We start from the raw sequence: 13,168 nt of genomic DNA on the forward strand, positions 1-13,168 counted from the left end.
GTAGACCAGGCTGGTCTCGAACTCACAGAGATCCGCCTGCCTCTGCCTCCCGAGTGCTGGGATTAAAGGCGTGCGCCACCACCGCCCAGCTGACTGTCTAATCTTTAACCCCATCAAAGGCCTGAGAAGGGAAATAATATTACTTGAGTAGGCAGAAAGTGCAATCAAGCAGCTTCCAAAGTATGCAGTATATGACAGAGACAACTGGCTACCTGACCAATCACCCAAAGTTTCATTTGCAACATTGGAGCAACCAACTTTGGCTAAGGCCTAGAGTAACTGACAGATCATTTTCAGAGGCAGGAAATCTTTCAGAACCATCTCACCCTGTCTTTGGCAAGATTTGACATCTTTTTTCTTGTGTCCTGCTTGTCCAGTCCGGACACCATGTACTTTGTCAGTGGTCAAAGCATGGGCAGTTTCTTGCCCAAAGGCCTGTTGTAACAAGAAGAAAACAAGCTCCGAATGGAGTGTCTTTGGTGCTCAACATTCTTTCGGGAATAGATCAGTGCTACCAGTAGCAATTGTGTCTCAGGTCAACAGAACCCTAAGTTATTTAAATGCCATGTTCTACAAATCTTTGAAGTGGTTGAAGATTATGTATCTATGCAGAATGTAATCTCTATGTATCTAAAGAACCTGATTAGTTTGACTTGAGTATAACAAACATAAATGGTTATTGACCTATAATACTTAATACCTGTGTTGGGCAGTGGTGGTGGTGCATACTTTAATTCCAGCACTTGAGAGGCAGAGACAGGCGGATCTCTGTGTGTTCAAGGCCAGCCTGGTCTACAAGACCTAGTTCCAGGACAGGCTCCAAAGCTACAGAAAAACCTTGTCTCAGAAAAAAAAAATACCTATATAACTTAAAAAGACTTCATATCAGAGATATTAAACAATCTTCAAACAACTGTGCAGTAAATGAGGACAATGACCTCAAAATGTAAACAATGTACAAGTATCTTGATCCGAGAGAAATATATAATGCAATATGATAAATATATCCTAAAAATTGTATCAATATATAAATTGTCTTAAACAAAGGTAGAAACATTCATGCATAAAATTTGACAAAATAACTTTGCATAGGTGTACAAACATTGCAAACAGAAATAGGAGCATATTCAATACGACAAATATAATTTGAATTTGTATCACTATACAAGAATCTATACCAATAAATTGCTCATAAATAATAGCTCACAAGTATTTACTCTTGTAAATATTTACTCATAGTAAATTATTAGTAGTAGTAGTGTAAGTAAGTACACACTAATCTACCTATTATCCCGTTCAATTTTCCCTCTTTGTTTTTTGGGAATGGGGGCAAAGGGCAAGACCTCCCTGAGTCACATGCTCCGGTGGACTAGTGTCCCTCCCCTGTGTTTCCTATGATCTATAGAAGCAGCCTGAAGAAAATTCCACAGGTGGCCTGGTGAGATGGCACAGTCAGTTGAAAGTGCACGCACAGTGGGCAAGCCTGACGATGGCTTGAGTTCTAGCCCTTTTGTTCCTTGCTCTGACAGAGTTTGAACACCCACAGTCAAACTATTAGTGAGATCTGTGTGTTTGTGCCTGATCATAAGCTGCCTAGGAAATGGTAGCATAGCTCAGTTGGTAGAGCGCTTGCCTAACATGCACAAGCCCTGGGTTCAATTCCCCCAGCACTGAAAGACCAACACCATTGGTAGGTGACAAGAGGAGCAGAAGTTCAAGGTGATGACCTCAGCTACACCAAATTTGAGGCCAGCCTGGGTGTCCTGGGTAGTTTTTTTTATCAACTTAACACAAGCTAGGGTTATCCAGAAGATGCTGGACGGTGGTGCACGTCTTTAATCCCAACCCTCGGGAGGCAGAGGCAGGTGGATCTCTGTGAGTTTGAGGCCAACCTGGTCTACAGAGAGAGTTCCAGGACAGCCAGGACTGTTACACAGAGAAACTCTGTCTCTTGACTGGAGAGATGGCTCAGAGGTTAAGAGCACTGGCTGCTCTTCCAGAAGTCCTGAGTTCACAACCATCTGTAAAGGGGGTCGCATGCCCTCTTCTGGTCTGCAGCATACATAATACAATAATTAAATAAGAAACAAACAAAGGAACCCTGTCTCAAAAGCACCTCCCTTAGACTGGCCTGTTGGCTAATGACTGATGTGGGGATACCCATCCCACCATGGGCGGTGTCACCACCAGACAGATGTTCCTCGGCTTTATAAGAAGACAGGCTTGGCAAGCCTCCACAGCCTCTGCTTCAGTTCCTGCCCTAACTTCTCTTCATGGTATATTACAACCATAAACTGAAATAAACCCTTTCCTCCCTGTCTTGGTGTTTTGTATTGCTTCAACAAAACATTGTTCATTATTGCACTGTGTATTATTGATAACTCAATGGCCAATGCCCAGGATCCATTCACAATCTTCTGGGACCCTCCCAAGGGGCTTGGTCACTTCTCTGGCTCCGCCCTCTGCAGCAGGCACAGCTGACTCCTAGGCTCCATCTGACTCTGCTCCACTGCTGCTGCTGTTCTTGGTGGTCACCCCATGGTGCTGGCATCTCCAGAATATTGGGGTGATCTATGACAACCTAGCTGCATTTTTACAAATAGCCTCTCCTAGGCTCTCTTCATATCCTCAAACTTCAACTTCTCTGCATGACCCCGTCAGTCCTGGGCCTTGTACTGCCGCTGAGGCTGCACCTGCACCAATGACCCCCTGGCCTCTCACAGTGCCAGGCCTCAGCTGCTCTCCATAACCCCTTCAGGCCTTCAAAACCAGCACCACCTGAGTAACGCTCACACTACCAAGGTCAGCTGCCAACATGAGGTACAACCTTAGGACAACTTGGGGAGTTGGTTCTTCTCTTCCACCATGTGAGTCCAGGGGAATCAACACATCATCTGGCCTGGTGGCAAGTACTTTACCCGCAGAGCCATCTTGCCAGTCCCACCCTCTTTAGAACTAATCTGTGTACAAAGCGGGTATGGTGGCACACGCCTTTAGTCCCAGCACTTAGCAGGCAGGTCTCTGTGAGTTCCACCTTGGGCTACAGAGTGAGTTCCAGGCCAGGCCAGGCTCCAAAGCTACACAGAGAAGCCCTGTCTCAAAAATAAAAAATGAGGGGCTGGAGAAATGGCTCAGAGGTTAAGAGCATTGCCTGCTCTTCCAAAGGTCCTGAGTTCAATTCCCAGCAACCACATGGTGGCTCATAACCATCTGTAATGGGGTCTGGTGCCCTCTTCTGGCCTGCAGGCATACACACAGACAGAATATTGTATACATAATAAATAAATAAGTAAGTAAATAAATAAATAAAATGAGCCATTGGTGTATGTGTGTGTACTCACATGCATGCCACAGTTCCAGCACATGTGGGGTCAGAGGGCAATCTCATATGGAGTTCCTTCCCTTTCTACCTTGTTTGAAACAGTGCCTTGCTGTGGAACCAGACTAGCTGAGCTCCCACCCCCAGCTCCTAGGGATCTCTTGCTATGCCCTTCAGGAGTCCTGGGATTATAGAAGTAGACCACCGAGTGTGACTTTATGTGAATTCTGGGGATTTGAACTCAGGTCCTCACGCTTCCCTGGCAAGCTTTACCCACTAAGCCATTCTCCCAGCCTAGCTACTCCTTTGTTTTTATTAATTTTGGGACAGGGTCTCACTCTGAATCCCAGACTGGACGAGACTGGAACTCATTCCATAGTCCAGGCTTTCCTCCAACTTAATCCTCCTGCCTCACTGTCCCAAATGCTGAGGTTAACAAATGAGTGCCACCACACCCTGGCTCTGTTCTCAGTTATGAAGTTGGGCGCCCACAGGTTGGGGTTCTAGTTCCAATAGGGAGCCATAGAGGCAAGATCTCAGGGGGCTCTGAACTGTTGAGTTCCCTTAACAACTAAGACCTGGGTTGGGGACAGGGCTGGTACCCGCCAGGTCATACTCTGAATGAAGACTGGCATCCTGTAATTTTCTCCTGGGAAGGGAGATCGTTAAAGGCCTGGATTCATGTCTCTAGCAGGGACACTCCGACTGAACCACGGTGCTGGTTGCCCCCAAGGTCCCCAGGGGCTGCTGAGGGGCTCCATCCTTTGCGGATGACGATCGTGGTGGGACTCCAGGGTGGAGGAGCTTGAGACTCGACCTGCCTGATATGGTCGTGGGGTGAGACCACTCAGACACGCCGGGCCAGACGGACACGGGAATGGGAACTATCCATCTGGCAGAGGCACGCGGGCCGGCGTTGGGCGGGGCCTCTGTGGGTGGGGCGAACACAGGCACCGCCCCTCGCCGCCGCTGTCCGTGGTCTCCAAGTCTGCGAGGCCGCCGTGGGCGCCGAGAGCCGGGTGCCCTAGCCCGTGCGCCCCAGGGTCTATGGAGCTGCCCCTCCACGTCACCCGGCCGGCCCCACGCCGCGCCCCGAGCCCACCCCGCGGCCAGGTAACCCGGTCGGGAGCCCTGCGGGTGTGGGACGCCTGAAGGCTTGGCAGGAGGGAACGGGACCCCTGGGTCCTTCTGGGATGCGGGGTCCTAGACTCTGGTGACCTGGAGGCCACGGCATCAGGACGCTTGTACCGGCGAGATCCAGAGAAAGGTGCGTGGTTGTTGGGGGTCCTGGTCACAGTCACACAGGTTCAGGGTACTAGACGTCAGCGCGTTTTGGGGAGGCTTGGGAGCCACCTGGATGCTGGGGACATGAGCGGCCTGGACACCTAATCGTGAAGAGGAAAGAGCCAGTTGGACACGTCCCTGGTTCTAGGGGATCTGGATTCCAGAACACCTGGACCCGAGTGTCGCGTTCATACTGGAGTCACAGTGGCCAGCGGTGTCATGGGCCAGGGTCTCACGCCCTGGTCTTTGGGGAGGAAGTTGTGGGTTGAAGATATTTAGCAACCGGGTCAGGTGGCGCCACCCCAGGGGCTTGAATGCTTCCTGAGCAGGATTTGGGGTGGGGTCCCTCTGTCCTCTCTACCTCCTTAGCCCAGGCTAGGAAATGGGTGCAGCTGCAGACCTGGGGAGTAGGACACTGGGGGTGGCTTTGGGGGACAGATCCCCGAGGGGTTGGGAGTTTTGGGGGGTATGGAGTCCGGAGCGTCGGGGCCCTGGCGAGGCGCCCGCCCCGAGCGCAGCTTGGGCATGCTTGGCACGCAGCGCGCGGGCCGGTCCGATCCGTATGCGCGCCGCGTGCGCCCATTGGTATGCGGGAGCCGGCCCGGCGCGGGCGTGAGGCGGGCGCGCTGGCGGGCCGCGCGGGGGAGGCGGCGGCGGGGCACGTCCTCACCCGGAGCGCCAGGGTGGGAAGCGCGGCTTCCCAGGAAGGGGAAACTGAGGCACGCGTCCAAGCCCGTTCTTGGCTGGACCCTTGGGGACCGGCACGCACCTCACTTTCCCTAGATATTCTTCCCCCAGGGGACTGAGCCCCACCTGCGACTCCTTCGCGCCTGAATTCTCGAGTCCCCGCCGTGATGGCGACCCCCTATCCCAGGAGCAGCGGCCGAGGTGAAGTCAAGTGCGGGGGAGACCGTGGAGCCAGCGTCCCCTGGGATTTCCTGCCCGGGCTAATGGTCAAGGCCCCACCAGGGCCCTGGTGAGCAAATCTAATGGCCCTGACCATGGCCTCGCCCCCGAAGGCCTGCAGGGGTTGGGGGGACTTCACAGCTTTCCGGATGAGCATTCATACCCAGGTCAGTGCCCTGACCCTGCTGCGCCTAGACTTTGTCACCCTCACCTACTCCGGAGTTCGGTTTTTAGTCCCCCACCTCCGAATTCACCCCCGACATTCTCACTCTGTCCCCAGCTGAGCCCTTCGGCCTGACATCCCAAACACTCTGTAAGGTGAAGCGGGAGACTCAAGTTCAAGGCCAGCCAGGGTAAAATAGAAAGACGTACCTCAAAAAGCAAAAACAAGAACCGGGTGTGGTTGCGCATGTCTTTAGTCTCGGTACTCCGGAGGCAGAGGCAAGCAAATCTCTGTAAATTCAAGGCCACCCTGGTGTACGTAGTGAGACCTCAGTCTCAACAAAAAAGAAAAAAAAAAAAAAACAGGCCGGAGAGCTCAGTGGTAGAGTGCTGAAAACCCTGAGTTCAACCCCTACCACAATAATAAAAATAATAACAATTGCTATTATTAAATAAATAAGGGCCCTTTCCCCAAAACCAGAACTGGCACTCAGGTCTGTCCCACTTCCTAAAGTGTGGGAACCGTGAGCCCGGGGCGCTCACTGACGCCTCCTCAACGCCGCCCGCCCAGCCTGCAGGCGCAGCGCAAAGAAAAGTCCCGCAACGCAGCGCGCTGGCGGCGCGGGAAGGAAAATCTAGAGTTCTTCGAGCTGGCTAAGCTGCTTCCTCTGCCCGGTGCGATCTCCAGCCAACTGGACAAGGCGTCCATCGTGCGTCTCAGTGTCACTTACCTCCGCCTGCGTCGCTTCGCCGCGCTCGGGGCGCCGCCCTGGGGGTTGCGAGCCGTCGGGCCTCCGGCTGGCCTCGGTGAGTGCGCATGCTCTTGCTGCCAAATCCTCCCATGCCAACCTCCTCAGCCTTGGGGACAGGATTAAGAAAGCCAGACCCTCCCTGGCTCAGCTCCTAGAGAGTCCTCCAGACCCTTTGTGGGTTGCTAACTGGTGACTTAGGCTATCTAGGGGACAAAAAGTTGTGATTTTTACAAACCTTTGACCTAAGTCAGAACCTGGCAACAATTCAGATCACTAGGTTATTGCTGTTGCTGTTTATATGAGATAGAGTCTTACTATGTAGCTCAGGCTAGCCTGGAACTTGCTATGTAGACCAGGCTGGCTTTCACATCACAGAGATCTACCTGCTTCTGCCTGCCAAGCGCTGGGATTAAAAGTATTCGCCATAACTCAATGTCTCCTGTAGGTTGACCTGGCCTCAAATTTGATATGTAGTGGAGGTTAGCCCTGAATTTAGGATCCTCCTCCCTCCATCTCTTCAATGCTGAGAATACAGATGTCTGCCATCAGCCTGGAAATACAGGTGTCTGTCACGCAGCAAAGGCTATTAATTTTTTTTTTTTTTCGAGACAGGGTTTCTCTGTGGCTTTGGAGCCTGTCCTGGAACTAGCTCTGTAGACCAGGCTGGTCTCGAACTCCCAGAGATCCGCCTGCCTCTGCCTCCCGAGTGCTGGGATTAAAGGCGTGCGCCACCACCGTCCCGCTAAGGCTATTAATTTTATTAGGGGAGATGAACTAATATTGTCACAAAAGAAAGGACAATAATGTCACTTCTGAGAGGAGCTGTAGAGCCTCCTGTCCCCAGAGCCTCCCGACCTGGGCCTGCAGAGCTCCAAGCGACTACTGGAGCTCTGGGGGCTAAATTCCAACAGTATGCCTAGGAAGGATGAGGGAGGATGATTGGGAAAGTATCAGCTGTGTGGCCATCTCCAGCCCTCGTCTCCATAGCTCTGCAGTCCTAGGTAGGTGGCTCCCTCTTTCTGTGGGAGTGCCCATCAGAATTGGTCCCTTCTGACTGACTGGAAACCAATGAACATCTTCAAGGCCCCTGGATCCCAGCACAGCCAAGCCAGCCTTAGGGATGTGGTCTGTGTTGCTGATTGACTGAGTCAACCTCATGTGTGATACCTTTGTGAGTGCCCAGGACCTAACGGGAACCGCATGCTACCAAAGTCCCTGCTCTGCCAGGGTGCGGCATTGATGGTGGATCCTTCCAGTGCTCCTGAGGCTGCAACAGGAGGATTACCAGGAGTATGAGGCCAGCCTAGGCTACAAACACAAGTAAGGCAAGGCCTGGTGGCACGTTCATCCCCGCACTCTAGAGGCAAAGGTGGACGGATCTCTGTGGGTGGAGGTCCTGCTCTTCATAGTGAGTCAGTCCTAAGGTCAGCCTGGGCTACATAAGCTCCTGTCTCAAGAAAGATAGGCTAATTAGAAGGAAGGGGGGAAATGAAATAAAAAGTCCCTGCCTCAGAGATGCAGATGAGACGCAAGAGGAGGAAAATTCTAGTCTATGATGTGTGAAAATGTAGACTATGTTGCATAGATGTCAACATATAGATGAATACCTTGTTTTTCTTACTTTCCACCTGTGGTTATTGATCCACAGAAGTACTAGATATTCATCATTTTATTTTCTATATCCCTGCTTAATTGTTATTACGGGGCAATGAAGGTGTTATCTGAGGTCACAGGTGAAAAAGCCCCTCCTCCCACCTGAAGAATTGGGTGTCCTTAGGGTGGGGTTGGGGAGGGCTCCTATTCCCTTCCTACCCTAGTGCCCAGGGAGAAGGTGGGGGGGAGAGAAAATAGCATTGATTAAGCCCCGCAATAAATCACCATTTAAATTTAAATAATCCGGCTTCCCAGGCGGTAATTAGGCGAATTGACTGGCGCTGAGAGAATGCGGCATTAGGAAGGCTGATTACTGTCATTACCCGCGAACAACATGTGCGCTGGCGGGGATAAACATCTTGTCTATTGTCCTGGAGCCCCAGGGAGGGGAAGTGGGGGACTGAGAGAGCCCTGAAGGTGTCCAGCCCCCCAGTACTTGCAGGGGCATTGGGAGGCTCCGAGGGAGAAGGGCTCACTCCAGTCACCGCTCCCTGGCCATTTTCTGGCTACTTCAGCAATGCCCGCCTGTACATGAGAACTAACTGGTTCAGGCAGTGTGCGTGGGTGGCTCAACATCCTGACTCAAGGCAACAAAATCCAACTTTAGGCCTCTGCCAGCCTGCAGACACCTTAGGCAGGAAGCCCTTTGTGACTATTAAATAGCCCTGGAAAACTGAGGCCCTAAGAGATAAAGTCACCCAAAGATTTATCTTCTTCTTTTTGTTTGTTTGTTTGTTTTGTTTTGTTTTTCAAGACAGGGTTTCTCTGGTGCCTGTCCTGGAACTTGCTCTTGTAGACCAGGCTGGCCTCGAACTCCCAGAGATCCACCTGCCTCTGCCTCCCGGGTATTGGGATTAAAGGCGTGTGCCACTACCGCCCTGTGAAGGTTTTTATCTTATGTGTATGAATATTTTACCGGTATGTGTCTCTGTACACCACCTATACCAGGTATCCATGGAGGCCAGAAATTGGGGGTACAGATTCGAATTGCCACGCAGATGCTAGGAATTGAACCTAGGTCCTCTGAAAAAGCAGCCAGTGCTTTTTAACCCCTGAACCACCCCTGTTCCATTTTCTTTCTCTGCCCAAGTCTCTGTTTAAATTCTTTATTCAGTGTGCATATATGGAAGAGATTATCGCACTTATATGGGAGGGACGATGACAGTTTGCGGGTGTGGATTCTCTCTTTCTATCATATGGGTCCTTAGGAACAAACTCAGGTTGCTGGGCTTAATGACAAGTGCCTTTATCTGCGGAGCTAACAGGGCCAGACGTTGTTACTGACCGGATCTAGGACAGTACTAACCCTGACTGTCGTAGAACTCCACGCATGGACTGGGTGGCCTTGAACTCGGAGATCTACCTACTTCTGCCTCCAGATGACAGGAATTAAAGATTAAAGATGTGGGCTACAACTTTTTTGTTTTGTTTTGTTTTTCGAGACAGGGTTTCTCTGTAGTTTGGAGCCTGTCCTGGAACTAGCTCTTGTAAACCAGGCTGGCCTCAAACTCACAGAGATCTGCCTGCCTCTGCCTCCTAAATGCTGGGATTAAAGGGGTGTGCCGCCACCACCTGGCTTTTATTTTTTAGTATTTTTTTAATTTATTCTATTTATTTACTTATTATGTATACAATATTCTGTATGTATGTATGTATGCCTACAGGCCAGAAGAGGGCACCATATCTCATTACAGATGGTTGTGAGCCACCATGTGGTTGCTGGGAACCGAACTCAGGATCTCTGGAAAAGCAGGCAATGCTCCCAACCTCTGAGTCATCTCTCCAGCTCCCTTTAGTATTTTTTATTAAACAATAATTTAATAATTAAAAGTAAATATTGTTGTTTAATAATTTGAAAAAATAAAATAAAGCTTTTTATTAAAATGTATGTGATGTCCAGGTTGGTGGTGCACTCAGGAAGGAGAGCAAGAGGAACTCTGTGAGTTCACGGCCAGCCTGGTCTACAGAGCTCCTGCAGTGAACAGCCAAGGCTACAGTATATGTATGTGTTTGTGACTACACATGTTTGTGTATGCCGCGTGTGTGCAGCTGCTGGAAGAGGCTAGAGGGGTTGGGTCCCCTGCAGCTGAAGTTACAGATGGTTGTGAGCCTCCCAAGCTGGGTGCTGGGGACCAGATGGAGTCCTCGGCAAGAGCAGTCTGCGGTTTTGGGGTTTTGTTTGTTTTGTTTTTTGGAACAGAGTTCCTCTATGTATAGCTGACTGTCCTGGAACTCACTCTTTTCAGGCTGACCTTGAACTCAGAGATCCGCCAGTCTCTGCCTCCCCCGTGCTGGGTTTTAAAGGTGTGAACCATCTCTGCCCAGTTTTTCTTTTCTTTTCTTTTCTTTTCTTTTCTTTTCTTTTCTTTTCTTTCTTTCTTTCTCTCTTTCTTTCTTTCTCTCTTTCTTTTAGTCTATGTGTTTATAATTGCTGAATCATCTCTCCAATTCATGTGGGGGGGTGCCCATGTGGAAGTCAGAGGTGTGTGTGTGTGTGTGTGTGTGTGTGTGTAGTACCCATATGGAGGGGTCAGTCCTTGCCTCCCTCCTCCTTTGACATAAGGTCTGTTCTTCAGAGCTGTGTAGGCCGGGCTAGCAGACCCAGGGTTGCCTGGGAGTCTCCATCTCTCACTTCCCAGCAGGAGTGTGGAATTACAGGTGCTCATTACTATATCCAACGTCACATAAATTCTGGAGATTTGAACTCAGGTCTCTCCACACTTTACCCACTGAACCATCTTCCCAGCCCTTTCCCCCAATCACTCATCCACTGAGCTAAGTCAGTGGAGGGTTGGGGGGAGGGGCGGAGTGTGCTGACCAGAGACCACTCCCACAGGTAGGATGCTGCTTCAGGAGGGCGTGCCCACTGACCTGAGACTTCCAGAGAAAGGCCAGGCAGAGAGCCCGACAGGAGCCAAGGGCCCTAGGCAGGCAAGAACCAGAAGGAAGCAGTGAGGAGACTGGAGGTGGGGGAGGAACTGAGACAGGAGCTGGGGAAAGAAGGCAGGAAGGAGAGAGGACCCGGAAGCTCCCGAGTGGTTCGGACTGGCACAGTACCCTAGCACTCCTTAGGTGACGTGTTAGTCACTCGCACCCAGGACTGTGGCCCCGGTAACCTTTGATGTACAAAACCCATTTCACCCTCTCGCTAGACTCCTGCTACTGGTGGAGTCGGTGAAACTCTCAGACCTGCACACAGAACTGCCTAGCGCGAGGCTGCTGGGTGGGGTGGGGCTTAGTTGGTAGAGCATTTGCCTAGCACATCGGAGGCTCTGGGTCCATCCCAGCATTGCACAAACCAGGCGCCCTGTTGGCCTGTAATCTCAGGACCCAGGAAGTGGACACAGAATGATACATAGTGAGCTCCAGGCTAGCCTGGGCTACTTGAGACACTCAGAGGTGGGGGGGGGGGAGGAAGGAAGAGCATGTTTAATCCCAGCAATCGGGAAGCTAAGGCAAATAGATCTCTGGGAGTTTGAGGTCAGCCTGGTCAGAGAAACCTAGTTTCAGAGAGAGAGAGAATTCCAGAGCAAGTTGAGGCCCTGCTCGGCATCAATCTAGTCCTATAAGAACAGACACTGGAATGATGGGACCCCCTTCTCCACTCCCCAGAGTCATGAAGGCCATAAAAACAACCCAAGACAGGAGACTCATAGAAAGGAAAAGGAGAGGACCTCTTGAAACTTGGTAGGGGTCTTAACTGTCCTTCCTTTTCCAAACCTACCCTCTCTGCCTGTGGGTCTCCCCACTTCTTCCCCCTCATTCATCCTAGTCTTCCGCCATCACCCCCGGTGTTGGTTGACTTTATTAAGTGAAGACAAATTTTTAAGTGAATGAGTGGTTCCAGGGGATTTGAACTTCAGGAGGGCAGATGTGAAGGTGGGAGACACTTGTTGCATTGGGGGATAGAGAGGGGGCTGTAGGCAGGAGGAGTGGAGAGCTGTCAGGTTTGGGGGGACAGAAACGGGATACTAAGGCATCCATCAGCAATCCTAGGCACACCCTGGGGATCTTAGTGACAGGGGATGGGCCCTGTGCACGGGTGGGGGGGACAGCAGGTCCCCAAGCTCTCCCCCCGGGCACCCCCATCTCAGCGCACCCATTAATGCCGTTAATTGCAGCAGCTTGATCTGACCCGGGCTGATCTGCAGAGAGGGAAAATGAAGGAATTAGCAAAAATGACAGGGGAAAATTGCCACAATTAGCAGGCGGCATTGTTCCTGCCTGTCACGGGGCTGCCTGGAGCTGGGTCTCAGGGGAGGGGTCCCCATCAGCCCCTACACTTATTGTTCCTGGAGGTTCAGATAAGGAAGAAGCAGGAGGAACAGTGGTCAGATGTGGGGGGCGGAGGCATCCCTGGGCTAGTGAGGACTGGGGAGTCCTGAGGAGAAGTGGGGACATGTCCCTGCCTAGGAATAATAATAATCCCACCTTTATTTACTCTATATGTTTCTCCATCACACTGGCTGGATGCTTGGCAGCCCAGGGGCTCAGACCCCTCCAGCAAAGCCACTGAAAGAGGAAACTGAGGTACAAAGAGGAAAGAGTGGCTCCAGGCCCTCCGCCTCGCAGAGGGAAGGTCCCTGACAGTGCTCCCACAGCATTTGGTTCTACCTTGGGTCGGGTGAGAGTGTCAGCTTTTGCAGCAATAGAGTCCTTAGGATGGCATCCAGGACCACTGTGTGTCTGCCAACCATCAACACCAAGTCTGGGACCCCAGTTCTCCTAAGGGGGAAAACTTGTGTCAATCAGCCTATGTCTTGGTGGAATTTATGTCTCTGAAATTCTGAGTTTCTCCTTCTCTTTGTATATGTCTTCATCTCCTCAACATATCTCCTAAAGTTCCCCTCTTTTATGCCATGGTCTACTATACAAAAATATCAGCAGGAATGTAACTCAGCAGGAGCCCCAGCCTAGAATCTCCAGTGAGGACTGGGGTGTGGCTCAATGGTAGAGCCCCTGCCTAGAATCCCCCAGTGAGGGGCTAGGGGTGTAGCTCAGTGGGACAGCATCTGCCTACATGAACAGCTCTGGGTTCAATCCACAGCACTGAAAAAAGAGAGAGTAAGTAAAAACACTGTACTCCTGCCTG

The 13,168-nt window shown here is 51.1% G+C and overlaps 1 protein-coding gene across 3 annotated transcripts in view; it reads left to right on the plus strand.

The window, feature by feature from the left end:
• The first annotated feature begins 4,310 nt into the window (after positions 1-4,310).
• The window catches only part of Npas1 (neuronal PAS domain protein 1), a 21,014-nt gene continuing 12,156 nt past the window's right edge, over positions 4,311-13,168 (plus strand). Inside the window, exons 1-3 of one of the 3 annotated variants that reach the window (XM_026786425.1) lie at positions 4,311-4,586; positions 5,387-5,579; positions 6,243-6,478. In XM_026786425.1, the coding sequence (XP_026642226.1) occupies positions 5,458-5,579; positions 6,243-6,478 (358 nt within the window). In that variant the 5' untranslated portion in view covers positions 4,311-4,586; positions 5,387-5,457. The remainder of the gene's footprint in view (positions 4,587-5,386; positions 5,580-6,242; positions 6,479-13,168) is intronic. The other 2 variants (XM_005361051.3, XM_026786426.1) reach the window with 2 other exon arrangements.

The sequence above is a fragment of the Microtus ochrogaster genome, linkage group LG4 (genome assembly GCF_000317375.1).
Source record: "Microtus ochrogaster isolate Prairie Vole_2 linkage group LG4, MicOch1.0, whole genome shotgun sequence".
In the NCBI taxonomy this organism is placed as follows: Eukaryota; Metazoa; Chordata; class Mammalia; order Rodentia; family Cricetidae; genus Microtus; species Microtus ochrogaster.